This window comes from Coffea eugenioides, chromosome 8 (assembly GCF_003713205.1).
Source record: "Coffea eugenioides isolate CCC68of chromosome 8, Ceug_1.0, whole genome shotgun sequence".
Lineage (NCBI taxonomy): Eukaryota > Viridiplantae > Streptophyta > Magnoliopsida > Gentianales > Rubiaceae > Coffea > Coffea eugenioides.
Window position 1 is genome coordinate 47,296,336 of NC_040042.1, and position 16,642 is coordinate 47,312,977.

The 16,642-nt window shown below is 36.2% G+C and overlaps 1 protein-coding gene across 1 annotated transcript; it reads right to left on the bottom strand.

Moving 5' to 3' along the window:
- Positions 1–11,245: 11,245 nt before the first annotated feature.
- LOC113781050 lies at positions 11,246–12,237 on the bottom strand. Its single transcript, XM_027326889.1, has one exon. It carries the CDS (start codon positions 12,112–12,114, stop codon positions 11,437–11,439), a length of 678 nt encoding a protein of 225 aa, XP_027182690.1. The 5' UTR covers positions 12,115–12,237; the 3' UTR covers positions 11,246–11,436.
- Between the last annotated feature and the right edge of the window lie 4,405 nt (positions 12,238–16,642).

Sequence of the window (16,642 nt, forward strand, 5' to 3'; positions counted from 1 at the left end):
GCATTGCAGCTGATGTTTTGCCATTGAAATAAGTCGGCAAATTAAAGAGTAGCACTAGTCTTTATATATATATATATATATAACCAATGACGTGGATATATATATATATATATAGAGCACTAGTATTTGGATTTCCGCAACGCAACAGATAAAGAAGAAGAATGCAGTGCAGCTCACGCACGTACGTGCTCAATATTCATTATTAAAAAAAAAAAAAAATACATACTACGTGCTCATTCTTGTACGTTGATTTTGCATGGTTTTCATGTTGTCTGCCCAAACATGCATGTAACTACTCCATTAAACATGATGGAATAAGTACGTACGTACTACTGCTCGAAACTGTTGATTTATATGTATAGTACGTAGTAAAACATCTTCCAGCAGCAGCCTGCCGGGACTGGGAGAGTGTCGACAGAAGACAATAACAATCATAGCAAAGGCTAACACAAAATTCCGTTATGAGAGGTGGTTGAGTCTTAAGCCTAATAATTGGGGTTTTGTTGGGGGGTGTGTGTGTGTGTGTGTTACTGATCATCTTCCAAATTTCTAATGGTAATCATCATGATTTCATCCAACTAATTGACAAAGCAACCACCTTTGAGTTTACTGACCAGCACTGGGCCGATATATAGTCAACTTCGTTATAGACTCCCACACCACTTTCACTTTCACCCCGAAATTTGAGTCCATTCCAGTTGGTTGAGTTCCATTTTTATCAACTCACCTATCATTCATCGATTCATGCCCTATACCTTTCACTTATTTCATTTTTATTTCCTTTTAGTGGCTCTTCTTTTTTGTAGTAGGCTCCATTGTCAAGTGACGTCCTATGACGACACAACCGGCCGCCTCTGTATAGAATATACATATACATATACATACATACATATCTCAGTCTCAGACTTTGGAGCAGAGTACGTAGGGGACCTTTTTACGGACTACTTTTCTCCTTTTTGCCTTTCCCACGGTGTTGGTGCAGGCGACTAATCATGATTTTAGGAGCGCTGGCAAACCAAATACTCCAGTCCTCTACTGCTACTCTACTCAGTACTCTGGTGGGAAGGAGCACTAATTTAAAAAAGGCGCAAACAGAAGAAAAATCATCAAATCTTTAAAGTTCTTCCGCTTCCTGCTGCCTGCCTTACGTACATTGGCAAAAGGCCCTGCTAATGTACATAATGCTACCATACCATCACATCAAACTAAAACTAGTGCGTTTTTTCCTTCTTGCTCTTCTCTTCTCTCTGGTTGGTAAAAATTGTGACCTAGCTAGCATTATTATATATCCACTTATTATTCCTCTCAATAAAACTTTTGTTTCTGATTGGCAAAAATTGTGACCTAGCTAGCATTATTATATGTCCACTTATCATTCCTCTCCTAATACTGATCAGTACCGGATCAAGTTCCTAGTAATATACATGTCTTCATCTACGACACTGCGAATTGAATTGGACGCATGCAAGTTGTAGAAAATTAAAACCTAGGGTTCTTACTCTCACTTCCATAATATTGCACGCACCTCATATTCTCTCAGCTGGTACTTGAAGAAAAAACAAAATTAAGATCGACCGACGGCGCTAAATTTCTTAATTTACAGAATGTTGGTTGAGGCTGATCAGGGACGTTACTCATAGACTGCCGTGAGACCAATAATTAATCGCAAAGTAATCCCGCTTGCTCATCAAAGCTAAAACTGGGTAAAAAGTTAAAAGATACAATAAATTAGTGCTCAGTCCGTCCATCAAAAAGACTGCCTGCCGTTCAAAACCATACAATTTGGTGCGCTTTCTGTCACAATTTAAGACCCCTGCGGCCTCCTCTTGACATTTTCCTTGTACAAAACGACGGTAATTGCAAGCCTTGTTCGTTTCCTTTTGCCAGGACATTGGATCCTGCATATTCTTTTGTGGGGTTTCCATTTTCCAAACGGGCATGCATATCTGCATATGCATTACCTGCGATCCCCACCCTTCGAATTCACAAGTCCTAAAATCTTCACCACCATATGTCTCAACCAGTTGTAAATCGATCGTGAACCAGAACACGCACAGTTTTTTTTTTTTTTTGCGAAATTCAATTCTATGTTTTGTCACGATTTCAAATCTCAGCACCCATATATATGGTATTGGTTCTAAATTGGTTGCTTATAACTTCTCCAACAAATCCCCAATTAGTCCCAAACCAATAATTTCCAAGGCGACCCTTGCAGCGCTTTGTCAATAACTCCTTGTATATATAAACCCCAAGAAAGCCAGAGGAAATAATCATTACCACATGAGATTAGTATGACTACCATCCACGTCCTCCATATTTTGATCTCATCGACCGCTTGTGAATACGAGGTACGAGGAAAGTGTTTGTAACAAATGAAATTTAGTTTGGAAAATAAGTGAAATAAAAAGGCCGAAATGAAATTAGGCACCCAAAAAAAAAAAAAAAAAAAAAGAAAAGCTCACGCGATTTACTGAAACCTCTATTGAAGATCACAAGAAGACAGCTCCTCAATCACTTCACTGCATCCTTTAAATTACAGGCAAATCCACTCTATTTTAATTTTTCGCTGTTCGTTTTCCCATTATGCATGTTTCTCACTTTTTGCTGCGAGATGGGATTTTGACACGAGATACTCTGTGAAAACTTTTCATGTTTTGGATTTTCTTATAGTATGACTATGATAAGATAAGATGCGCATTAAAATTATACTGCACGGTGATATTGAAAACTGACAGTTCCCAATAACATGAAGAACTCCAACGGAGAATCACGCGACGCGTATATGAGGGTACAACTTTTTGTTCAAGATAGCTACTTATTGCCTAATCAATCATTTTTTTATTAAAACAAAACAAAAAAAAAAGGAAAACATAAAGGAGGATCAATAGTGTATTGCCTATCAATCACGGCACTATTGACTTCAAAAAAAAAAAAAAATTCTTTTTATGGAGGGCAGAGGAGCCATTGTACGGCGACCATTTAGACCAGCAGGGATTAATACGTTATCCATTTCTTCTTTTTTAACATCTGGAGTAATTTATCCATTTTAACGTAAACTGAATCTCTGTCTGGTGGAGAATATATATATTTGCCATTTTGAAACGAAAAAATTGCTATGATGTGAAAATACCAAATGTCGATCACTGATTGTGGTTTAGAACGAGCTAGCTAGGTTGAAAGGGTACGTACGTAGTAAATCTATAGTGACTTTTAGAAATGACACGCGGACGAGGGAGGTAATTAACCAAATGTGACGAACCATCAGATATGGGTAGTTTATAGATACACGCCAATTTTGGTTATGAAGATTCAAAAGGAGGAGGAGGTCAAAAATGTGAAGTGCATTTATTTAGCAGCTAGCCATTGTCTGCGTCAGTCTACATTTTTTTTTTTTTTGTTCCTGGGCTCTTATTAATTAAACAAGAAGAAGAAGGTGGTGGTGTAATAATTCTGGTCGATCCAGGGCTCCCATTATCGGCTAGGTCCCCTAACACCAGATCAAACACCTATAATCTTTGACAATTACAACTAGATCGAGAATCTTTTCTTTCTTCCTTTATTTCTTCAAACTCTTTAGACGTGAGCTTTGTTATCAGAATCTTATAAAGCAGCTTTAGAGAAAGGTGTTGTCATTAGGTAATTATTACTGAATGATTTGGTACTGTATTAGCTGTGGGCTGGCTGCATGAGCCAATGCGAGAGAAAAGGTGAAATCTGACAAGAGGAGAATGCCGGGGAGTGGTGCCTTTTATTAGTTTTTCGAGGTCGTACCACAAGAGATCGAGTGGTAAGTTTTTTTTTTTTTTTTTTTTTTAACTAAGTAGTAGCTAGCTAGAAGTAATCATTCATTTTTCTTTATATACAAAGCGCAAAAAAAAAAAAAACTTTATAATTATTATATGTTTACTAAACCGGCAGGCACATACAAGAGAAGAGAAGAGAAGAGAAGAGACCGGCTTCAAACACGTCAGGATCCACGCACACTTGTCACAATACATCGATCATCACATACAATGAATCGGTAGGTACTCGCGAATAAAACATGTTAATCAAAAATCTTGTGCTATAGCCCTACCTCAACCACCTGAATCCTAGTTTAGTTTGTCTAAAGGAAATTTACGCCATTGGATAGTGACATTCTTGACTCAAAGAGTGAAGACATAATAGCAATAGGAGCCAAAAGATGAACCTTTTTAATTTTCTTTTTTGAAATTTTTGTAACCAGTGAACCTTTTTTAGAGTAATTTGTTTCCAATGCTCGCTCTCTCATCCACCTCAGTCCATCTACTGTCTTCTCTTCTCTATGAAATCGCATCAATACTACTCTCTGCCGTGGAATAATAAATTTTCCATTATTGTGCAGCTTCTTCTACAATTGTCACTGGTCACATCGATCAGAAAACAATTGCAATTCTCCAAATTCTTCAATTGGCATTTGATTGTTAGCTTCCTGTTAAGCATCAATGTTGTAAAGGTAAGATATGATCACTTCTTACCCAAAAAAAAAAAAAGTTTTATATTCCAACTTTTGTACGAGTAAATTTATCGCTCAGTCAACAAAAATTACTACTCGTTTAGCAAAAGCACAAGTCTACCATTCACACATGATGTCTTGGAAGTTTTTTCTTATATCCGAGGCTGTGGCCCTAAAAAATGGCTGTCCATTATAAGTGTAAATGCAAACGGTAAGGGCCAGAAAGAGCAACGTCTAAAATTACAACACACCCCTTTTCCTGACCGCTTACCCTGTGGAACAACAATAATACTATTATGTCAACAGAGACAGGTCGATCCTTTTATTTATTTATTTTTTTTTAAAAAAAAAAGAACAAAACTCCATTTAACGTACGGCACCGCAGAGGCAGGAGGCATTTGGGCTTCATGGCAGGTCTACAATTCTTGGCATTCACTTGAAAGACATAATCGATCGATCAAAAAGATGATTTTCTACTAGGCAAATTGATAAAAGAAAAAGAAGCTGATCTATTTCAGTAGTTTAAATTAAAATGGAGACTTATTCTACCATCTCTATCCTTGTACAAACGCTAAAATTCTATCATACGCAAAGATTTTATAGTTTGCCAAAAAAAAAAAAACTAATGCGTTGATACGTTAATTTTATTTTACAACTCAACTAATCGTCATCGTGCATTACCCCAACATAACATGCATAAAGGATCCCTGGAGTTCATGCATGGTGCGCATACTTCAAAGTCTGCAATGGAGCGGTGGTTCTTGAGTTCCCTGGTTTAAGGTTGTGCGGGGTAACCACTGCAATTTTCCATAGAGATTTGGTATTACAGGAATTCAAGGGTATTTAGGCAGGGTCTTTCCCCTCCTGATGTAGTTAATAGTTGAGCAGATCATGAAGGATTTTCGTGGCATTGTTGTTGGCTGGAGCCTGGAGGAGGTGTAAGACGACTTCCGGGACTCTGAAGCGCCGAATTGAATCCTCCTAGTTCTATGTGCCTCTAGTTCATGTTTGTATATACATATAGGCTAGTGAGTTTTGTTGTTTTCTGATTTTCCCTTAACGAGTCCTTCATTTGTGGATAGGGGGAGTGCCGCAGATTCGATTATTTTATTTTATGGCCCGTTCGATCTAGTTATTTATATATAGGTACAACGATATCTCAGTAAAAAACGAGAATAATTGGCATAAGCATGGTACTTTTGATAAATGACACCTGTGTCTTTTGATGTCACAAGTCTTTCATACAGGTGTGCAGCTTAATTAGAATATCGTGCGATGAATGATGTATTTATTTCAGATCATGCCAATTAATTAAGTACAGCAGTTTGTAACTGCTATAAGAAAATAGTGATAAATAGTATAGTGAATCTTGCTACTTGCATAAGGTTGTAATCTAGGAATCTTCATGAATTATAGTATGGCTTATGTCTTTGGATTCCTCAATCATGCCTGAAAATCTTGCAGGTACTATGTAATTTAGCACAAGCAAAATTAGAATAAACAGGATATATAGGAAACTTTTGGTGCAAATTAAGAACCCAAACCGTTCCTAATTTTAAGAAGAGTTTATTTAAGGCGCAAAACTGTTTGTCGATCTGAGTTGAAAAACGCCAACGTCTCTGTTACCCATTCGATACCATATCCCTCGCTCTTCCAATTAATTTTGCAGCAAACTAAAGCCCTAATATTACCTCACGTGTGCATGGGGAGCTAAAATAAGCAATCTTGCTTACATAATATGCATCACAACACGTAACATATATGACAGCAAAGCTATCAACAAACTACATGATGATTAAATACAAGCAGCAATGTGAATTAAAACACAAAATTTTCCTCCGCGCGTCGACAGCAAAAGGGAAAAATTATCTATATATACTGTGTGTGTGTGTGTGTATATATATCTATCACGGTTGTGAGTTGTGTCGGAAAGCATGAAAATTAAACGAATGGAGATGTACAATCTTTGACGATTAGCAGCAATCAAAAGCACTTTTATCTCCCAAAATTCTTGAGAGGTGTACTTGAAATCGAGACAACTCTAATAAAGCAGCTTTATTTAGCCAGAAGGGTTTAGAGAAAAAGTAAGCAATTATTAGTGAATGATTTGCTGTCATTGTAGTGAAGATGAAACGAGAAGATACGCTCAGGCTTGTTGACAAGAAACAGAAGAAAAGAGAAAAACAATTTATTAAAGAAGAAGAAGAAAAGGGCATACAATGAATATATATATATATATATATCTAGCTGGCGAGATTTGTACCAAGCATAGAAGAAGCTTAATTTCACATTAGCAAGTATTGTAGTTGACAAACATTTAAACACATTTAAATTAACTAGAATCATGGGAAAAACATGCACAAACTGATACGAATAAAATTTTATGCTCAGTGACCCACAAATATGACTAAATGAGAAGAGGAATCTTTGTTGGTGAAGCATCAAAGGAGGTTGGTGAGATGGGAGAGATGGAATCCTTAATTGATAATACGACAAGCATGTCCGTGTGGAAGAGCAGAGTGTTTTTTTCTAACCCAAAAAAAAAAAAAAAAAAAAAAGTGGGAGTGGGTGTGGGGGTCAGAGATTAAGTGGGAGCGGGAAACCAAGCCATCAATGAGCACACGAGAAAGAAGATATATAGTTATGATAAGAAAATTAACCAAGGATCATAAGGGCAAATGGAAACGAGGCGAAGACCCAGCCACAGTCATCATATATGTTGCAGAAACTCGGGAGGCTGACTAGCTCTACTTAGTTAAAGCAAGCTAGGTGAAAAATACCAAGGTACCTACTTGAATCTGCTACTTGAATTTGGAAGGAGGAAGAACCAAACAATTGGACTCTCGTTGGTTTGAATAGATTAAGAAAAGAAGGGGAGATGGAGGAGCATGAATCGATTTATGTTTCGCGCAGTACGTTTTACTTGTCTTTCTTAGACTCCTTGTGTTTTGATGCATATACTGGACGATCTGCTGTCTGTGCTGTATATGCATTTAGTTCATTAATTACGTGCATGATCTAATAATAGTGCAGCTGGCTAATTGGTTTTGCTCGCCCGAATCGAACTGGTTCTAAGCGACAAGAATCTAATTCAAAGGCTCAACCGGCATTGAGCTGTAGTACAACTGCAACTGAAGGTAGACTTTTTTAACTTTCAAAAAATATTGAGAATGAAGAAGCTTGGGCTTGGGCGGGGTGTATGCACAAATGTGTTGTATTCTTATTTGTTTATATTTTTTTCTTTTCGCCCAGCTCGTGCATGCATGCTTGCTTTTGATTTTTGTCCTTTAAACTCGAACCGAATCGAGTGGTCCGATCCCACAAACCAAGAACCGGACATGTGTCCGATCCGAATGTTCCTCGAAGCTTTCTTGCAAGGTCACGGTTAAATCCGGTCAAAAATTGGCAAGACCTTGGATTTTTTTCAAATTGCTTTGTTGATTTTTTTTTCTCAGCTAAATCCGTTTATTCCTCATCCCATTTCTTCCTCTATGGGTCCACTTCGTTCATGGGACGATACATGATTGGATTAATTATCCTGTGGGTTCTACTCCATTAATCAAAACGAACCTTAAATTCATTTGTTAAACAATATCTAATCATAGATCTAAAGGACAAAGAAAATAGCGAGAAGGATAAAAGGAGAAGAGATAAATTTTTTAAAAAAAAAAAATTTGAGTTTGAAAAAAAAACTAACTTGTATAAAGCTCGAAAAGACAAAAATTCAATTAATAAAAGAAGAGTAGTAGCGGAGAAGCAATTTCGCTGACCCTAACAACAAGTAGCGGTTCGACAAAATTATATTCCATACCCTAACCCTAGTCAATTGGTTACCACCCACTAATGAGCTAACCCGTAGGATATGGTCGGATATACAAGGTAACTCGACTCTCATGTACTTGTAGAAAAAGAGAAAAACAGAATTAGATTAACAAAGAAAACAATACAATAGTTGTCCAAGTTAATAAAAATGTTCAATCCTACATCTCTAAAAAAAATCACTAACAAAATAGAAAACCAAAACACAATAGATAATTAAAACAAAAAATATTTCAAATATTTATTTTCATTTTTTTCTATTTCTTGAAATCTATTAATTCATTTTTTATTGAAGATGATAGATTATTTTACAACAAAAAATGTCAGCTCTAAAAATTAAGAACAAAATAAATAGAGTGGGGAAGTGGATAGAATTCATGAGAAAAGAAAGAGAAAAAATAGAATAGTAGAGTAAATGAAATTAGTGGCAACGAAGATAGGAAATTGACAAAGTAATAAGTTGTGAAAAATAAAATATATAATGTCATGGGGTTCATAACTTAAATTATTAGTAAAGGACTAAAGAATTATGGGTTGAAGTTTGGATACTAGTTATCTTAACCAACTTTGGATATATACGAGTAGGTTCAGCTAATCGCGATTTTTGAAAATTAAAAATCATACCTTAACCTAATTTTTCAAATAGGTTCGAGTAACCTAATCATTTTAAAAATTACAAATTGGTTACCCTATTTTTGAATTTGAATCAATTCAGTTTTTTGGATTACCTCTCTTTTCGGTTCCTTTTTAACATTGCTAGCGGTAAGGGAGTAGACGAAATGAATGAAACATGAGAAATTAGTTTTTAGGGTTCAAAATTTTTTCAATTCTACGTTATGACTCCTAGAGTTTTACAAAACTATTAATTCATCTGGAAATATTATCCCAAGTTTTAGTTTTATTTGCACATAAACCCCTGAGTTTAATTCTAAACTTGTAAAAAGTGTGCATTTGGTTGTATGAATAGCTCATTGGTTATTCATATTTGTATTTTATTGTTAAGAATTTTTGGAACATCACACATTCATGAATAAACCTTTCATGACACTGGACACTGCAGACTTTTGATGCCTGCCGGGACACACAAAAAGTTAAACAAATAGTAAGCATGAGAAATTATTGAAGGCTGTAACTTACCCCAAAGAAAAAAGAAAAGGAAAGCCTAAAGCTGCAATATTTTCAGTTCACATTCGTCATGAACGACAAATCCTACCGCAGTGCATGCTCATCACCTTTGCCATTTTTGTGCTCTGTCCTAGAGCTGTTAAACGAACCCAGCTGTTCGTTTCGACTCGTTCGTATTTGTGAAAAGGCTCGTTCAAAATTTTAAACGAACAGAGTTTGAACGAATTTTTTTGTTCGATTAATAATCGAGCGAACACGAGCATGTTCGCGAGTTTTAACGAACGTTCGTAAACATACTAAACGAACGTTTACGAACACGAGTATGTTCGCGAGTTTTAACGAATATTTGCGAACATAAACATAATTATCATTTGACAAATTTTAAGGTTAATTTTATAGCTGGACTTTTATATTTGAAGGGCAAATTGCTTTGTTTTATTTGTTGTTTTTATGTTAATATTAGTTATACAGTTAATGAATAATAGAATTTAGTCATTTAGTGCTTTAATTGTTTTTGAGAATAATTAATGATTTGCATGGCATATTTAAGGCTTAAAATAATTTAGATTTGATCATTTCGAGCATGTTCGCGAACGGCTCGTTTATGTTAAACGAGCCGAACACGAACACGAACTCGAATTTGAACACGAATTTTGCTTAATGAGCTGAACACGAACACATGTTTGGAGTTCGAAACTTAAAGAACGAACACGAACGTTATTCAAATCACTTAACAAATAGAGTTCAAACATGAGATATTCAATTCGATTCGATTCGTTTACAGCTCTGTCCCCCATTTCCAGTGAAATCTGTAGACAGACAGGTTCAACCCGGGGTTGGGCCTGCTCCTGGACAAGGAAAAAGTCAAGCCCAACTGTACTTTGGGACTTGAAGAATTGCTGCATATTTATAGGTCGGTATATCTTAGGTGCGACCCCTCCAGTTTGGACTTTTGAATCTGCCGAAGATAACAGCCCATAGTCTGTCACCTTCGTTGGGCCTAATGGTGAGAGCTATTTTCGAGTTAACTGGTAATTTGCTAATTCTCGGTGGACAATTGTTTGTCGGAACCCATCTAAACTTTAGCCGCACGGCACAGAAACTGATAATTGGTCCGATAAACAGTATACATGCCAATTGACCTGTATATAATATGGAGCTCAGAGTCGTTGCCTTTCCTGCACCGCACAGCATCAAGATTCATTCAAGATGTCTCTGCGGCGTCCATTAATATGGTGAGTATTTATTTCCTCTGGAAAAATGGGACAAAGAACGGGGGTTGAAGTTGGAGGTCATGTTTCGGTTATTGTCAAGGTTCCCTCCCTTTGAGATTGATACCACCTGAACTATTATGCATCTACATGTAGTACAGCTTTTGTTCATTGCGAAGAAAGTTGTTTAAAGATGAACTATAACTGGTAGTGTATTTCAAAACCATTGTACTAACAAACCATTTTGGTCCCTACTTTCTCGTAATTTGCCTTCTTCTTTACCTAAAAGGCATCTTGAAATGGCTGCACTTGAAAGCCTCAAATCTTTGGCAGACAGTGAGGATGTGTCAATTGAAGTCGTTTTTACCTTTACCAAAAATGGGATTGGATTCGTCCGGCATTTGCCTTTGTTTTGACCCTCACGTCTTGACCAATTCCAGCTAATCTCTATCCAGGTCTATAAATGAATTAAGAACAACATGTACCGCGAGCTCCAATTTCACAAATTTTTTCTTTAGTAATGTTCAATTCGCCCATTAATTAACGAACAGTTTTAAATGGCAGACGCGCTAATCGCACCAGAACATACACGATTCAGGACAATCGACAGGGCTCAGATGATAATACTCGTCTATTACTCGGAAGAAAGAAAATACTACGGGACGACTCTTTTAGAAGTGGCCAAGAAACTTAAAATTAACAGAATTTTAAAAATAGGGAATATCGGATTTGATTTAACCCAAAACAACAGGGTCGTGGAAGAAGAAACTTGCTAACGGACGGATCAGTTAGTGAGTACGTACGACTTCACAAGTCTAACAGTAAGGCATCTTTCTTTGAGGAGGAGGCGTTTCTGCTGCTGCCGCTGCTGGAAAGGCTCCACTGATCCGAAAAACCCATGGAAGAGGAGCAGAACCCATTCCTGCATTTAGCCACAGTTCTGACACTCTCGATCAACTCTTGGGTTCGAGCCTCTTGTGCCAAAATCTCCAACAACTGTTGAGGGCTGATCACCAGCTTAACTTTCCAAAAACCACCAAGCTGATCATTACTGCTGCTTCGCGAAAATACCTCGGTATGTGACCTCTTCAGAATTCCTTGGCTATCAAACGACATCCTATATGGCACTGCAGGCGTGGATTGGGGAACGCTGTTCGACCTTACATGCCCTATCTGAGCAACCTGCCCAATTCTACTCTTGTTCATGCTACCTTTCTTCATCATCTTCTTCTTGTCGTCCTCGTCGTCCAGCGGTAGCAGGTAGTACTCACCTGCTTCCAAGACTTCGTGGTGAGCCAACGGCTTCCAGAAGAGATCATGGCTTCGGAAAATGCCGTGTCCCGGGAACTCATCGGTGATGAATTCCACCGTGATAGGAGCACCAAACTCCATGATGCCACCATTCCCGTTTACCACTTTGATGAGCACTTCATTCGCCTCTCCTACGCCTATACCTATACCTCCTCCAAACAAGCAATTCCCCATTTCCTGGCTAGCAATTCCCAGCTAGCTACTACAGTCAAAGTACTAGTAGAAAGAACTTGTACTCGATTGACAGGGTCGCTTTGCCTGACCTTTGCAGCTTAAAAGAACACTTGGTCGTCGTCGGTGGAACGAGTTCTTTACTCTTTATATTTACAGCTTTGCTTTTCTTGATTTTTTTTTGTCCGAAACGATAGAAATTGTTTTGCTTTTCTTGATGCTCCAGCCAAAAGTTTAAAAAGACGTAGTATTCAATACTAGTATAAAGAAATTCGTATTAGCGTTGCCCGCCACAACTATTGCGTTTAGTGACAATCATCTCCGTTACCATTTCTTTACATGGCAAAACTAAAGCCAACAACGAAAAGAAAACAAACCATACATAGACCAACACCCCAACTTACCAGTTCTGTGGGATCCATTCGACACTTATAGATTTCGAAAAAGAAAATTTGCTGCCTCGTGATTTCAGAGTCATATTGCTCTAGTCAAATGGAAAATGCTTAAAGAACAATGAGATTATAGTTTAGCATAGGGAGAGGCGCCTTTAGCAATTTTTTCTTTGTTGCTGGCCCAATTATCTTGCTAGTTTACATGAATCTTTTTTGCCTTCCCAACCCCACCTCCCCCTTTTAGAATGGAAAGTCCTTTTCTTCTTTGGATAGATTGCATTTTACCCCCTATAATTTAGTATTTTATCACATAACTCCTTTATGATTTAAAAAATCTATATATAACCCTCTTACAATTTGGATTAAAATATCACGGTTAGTTTTTCTATTAAAACTAACAGTAAATAGTAAAAAATCAAAGTCAAACTAGTAAATTGATAAATTTACCCTTTCGTTACTTCTTTTTTTCCTCCAAACATAAAAAAGAAGAAATTAAATCTTTTTATACTTCTTTTTTCAAACCATTAAATTATACCAATTGATAGATTTAAACCATTAAATTTACTAATATACTTCTTATTTATCTACCCTTTCGTTAGAAATTAAATCTATACTATCCTGTTCTATAGTAAAGGGAGAACCCAATTGGTTAGAGGGAAAACAGGCCTATCTAGACTAAATAGATACTTTTATACACTAATTGTATTTTTCTAACGGTAGGGTGCAGCGATTTGAACCCAGACTTATAGCCCTAAGAGGGATTTTAAATCTCTTTTGGCGCCCAACTTACCTAAGATAAATTGATTTTTAAGAGTGGAAACTCAAAGCATCAAGGGAAATCGATAATGAGAATTATACTAATGAAAGATAACTGATAGATTACTACCGCACACTCGCATGCCTTATCGGTGGTGTGGAATTAGTACGAGGAAATTTATGATTAACCTATAATAAAACTAGGCTACTACTAAACCTGGGTGGAATTAATCATTCCGAAAGAGAAAATGGTCACTTCCATAATGACAAGTCTGTTGTGGTAGACACTCGCATCTCATCAATTTAATTTGTCCTCTGGTTACCACTTTTTTGAAGTCTCACAAGGTTTTTGCATCCCTTACCTATCGTACTTTGACGTATAGTTTGGTTTTCACAGATCCGTGAACTGCCCTGGATTTTTTTTGATTGAGTTCGATTTTGATCCATCACAGGTCAGAAGATACCCTTCGAAACCATATGTAGGTTCATTATAAGAATTTGTATGCATCGACTAACAACACAATTCTCGTATTAATGATATTAATGATGAGATTGGAACATTTCAAATCCCTTTCAACTAGAGTTGGAGTCCAATGCAGGTCAACCCCTCTCCTAGCTTCACTCCAAGGAAAATGCTCATCTCTCAAGGGCTTCTCTGCTCCTCCTCACATTCATTAGTGGTGAAATTCTTAGAGAGTGAAACTCTAAGAGGGGAGTCTTCGTTTCACTCCTACTCCAAACTCTGAATGAATTGTTTACGAAGCATCTGTTCTTATTCAAGCTCTTTTGCACTCATGATCCGTCATGCATTCCAAAGTTTAGGAGCCTAGGCAATGTTGTTAGATCCAGACCAGATTGATTAAACCATGAACCAGCCTTCTTTCCAAATTGGTTAGTAGTACAAAATTATTTTGGTAAAAAATCAGTCAAAATCATAAAAAATCAACCAAACCAATGATCCGATTCGACTATTTGATTCGATTCTTAAATTTTTCCTTCTTATTTTTCTCAAATATAATTTGAATTACCTAAATTGTAAAACTTTTATTTACTAATAAGAATAAAAAAAAAACACCACTCGGTGTAAACAACAAAATCACTCACATCCTAAATAATCTCTAAATTAAAAAGTTTTCATCCCTATCATCTTATCAATTTATCATGAGTGATTTTGACTTGCATTAGAAGCCATATTCCCAACAAAAATATCTCAAATTAGATATGATTTGTTTTAATTTAGTTTTTCAAGTAGTTTTGGAGAACGAACATGTTGTAGACATGAATTCACATTTTTATATATAATTTTTAGGTGGATACTTGATTGCAAGCCTAATATTTTTGGAATATTTTGTATGGTTGACCAAAATATAACCAAGAACTTAATTTCAATATTTCTAAAACTTATAAAATTATGACATCGTGTTGACATCAGTGAATTTTTTAGAACGGTCCGATCAATCTGATCAGTTGATCCTTGATCTAATAGTCTAGCCGAATTGCTATTCGATCTGAGTTTAGTAACATTGAACCTAGGTAATAATATCCGATCAAATAATTGATGGATGAGATGTGCAGAACAAGAAGTCACGGAAAACCTATCCTCGCACGCCTCTTCTATGCATTTCTTATTTTTAATGAAATTGCAGACATTTATTAATTAGCTTAAATGTAACAGCTTAAAACTAAGAAATGTGAATCGAGTTATTCCACAACTTACGAATTCAAAAGAAGAGGAAGATTATCATACATCCATAGTTGTAGTAAATTAACCGAGTTGGGTTGGGAATGGCTCCTATGTTCGCTTTTATAATTAAGTATATTTGTACGTACATCCATGAATCAAACTGAATCATAACTACTGCAATGGAGCTGATCATGTATAAAATAAAGAAGTAGTAACACACGATGCCTTTACAGCCGCCCGCGTACAATCAGCTGAAGTAAAACTTTAAATTAACTACTACTAATTATGTCAGTTTTGGTTCACTACGCCACCTTTAGTTTTGCCGAAAGTAATAAGCGATGGATTCCTACTGTATTTGCTGCATGCACAAATGTCTGAATAAAATGCAATTGCATGCATGTATCAAATTTAATTATCTACTAAAAATCTATTTGCAAAAGAATAGCTAGAAAATATTAGCACGGCAAAGTTTGCTTGGTTCATCGATGATCACCCTTGATGTTTCCTGCTGACAAAATTTAAAACACCAAAAAGAAAAAAAAAAGTGTTGTGAAAGAGACCAAATGTGTCAAGTGCGAAGGTATGTGCTTATTCATCTAATTGTTACCTTTAGATCATAATAATCCACATTTGATTCATCCTCAGTAGATTCTCTTTTCATTTCTCACAATGCATATTGATTTTTTTTCTATTTCTCACAATGCATATTTGGATGCACGACATGTATTTTTATTTATTAGAAAAAGACATGATCATTTTAAATTTGACTATTCCTAACCCTTATTAATAAATGAAGACACGTATCATATATCTAAATGTGCAAATGGAGAGAGTATCCAATGAAGAGCAGTCAAGTCCATCATAATCCTTTTTTTTTTTTTTTTGTTGTTGTTGTTGTTTAAATTGCGGTCACCGGCTCCAGTTCAGATTTTATGAATATGAATCCAGGGCTAAATAATCATCTGGCGCTTGGATCATATATATATATACACACACACACATATATATGGAGATCAAGGGCACGGACGGTTGTCATTGATAATCGTCCTAAATGGTGTAACAGTTTTTTAATGAAGTGTAACTCTACTTGAACTACTCTCAAAGCTTTACAACAAATATGCAATTATTATGCATGAGACCTACATGAACAGTAACAAAACATCACACTTCTATTATAACGATATATAAGCAGTTCATTTAGAATTATAAAATATTCAAAAAATGTTACACTATCTTACAACCATCCCTGCCTCGCTTCCCCAGAAGTGATTGCACACACAAAGTGCAAAAATCTACAAGAGACTAGGCAATGCCCCTTTCCCCCCCCCCCCCCCCCCCGGACTCTCCCAAAAAAAAAAAAACTCTTATTCCTTAAAAAATAGTTATGTGGGTAGTTATACTTCAATTCGATCAGCTTCTATTCCTCATTTTAAAAAGAAAAAAAAAGAAATATTGCTATAAATTTTTGCAATTTTATTTTCAACAAACATTTTACACAAGAAATTAGTTTTTTTTTAAAAAAAAAAAACACTAAAGAGAGTTTCCTAAAAAAAATCCCGAACTCCATTGGTTGAACTTGAAAATAGCTTACAGTAGATCAATTTTAGTGAAAACTTGTTTTAATAAGTTGACACGACTAAACAAACATTTGTACCAGGATTTTGAATCATAGAATTAGGCATTCTTGCAGGATTTTGGA

Coding starts and splice junctions, on each gene's coding strand:
- LOC113781050 (XM_027326889.1), bottom strand. CDS start 12,114: ATGGGGAATTGCTTGTTTGGAGGAGGTATAGGTATAGGCGTAGGAGAG.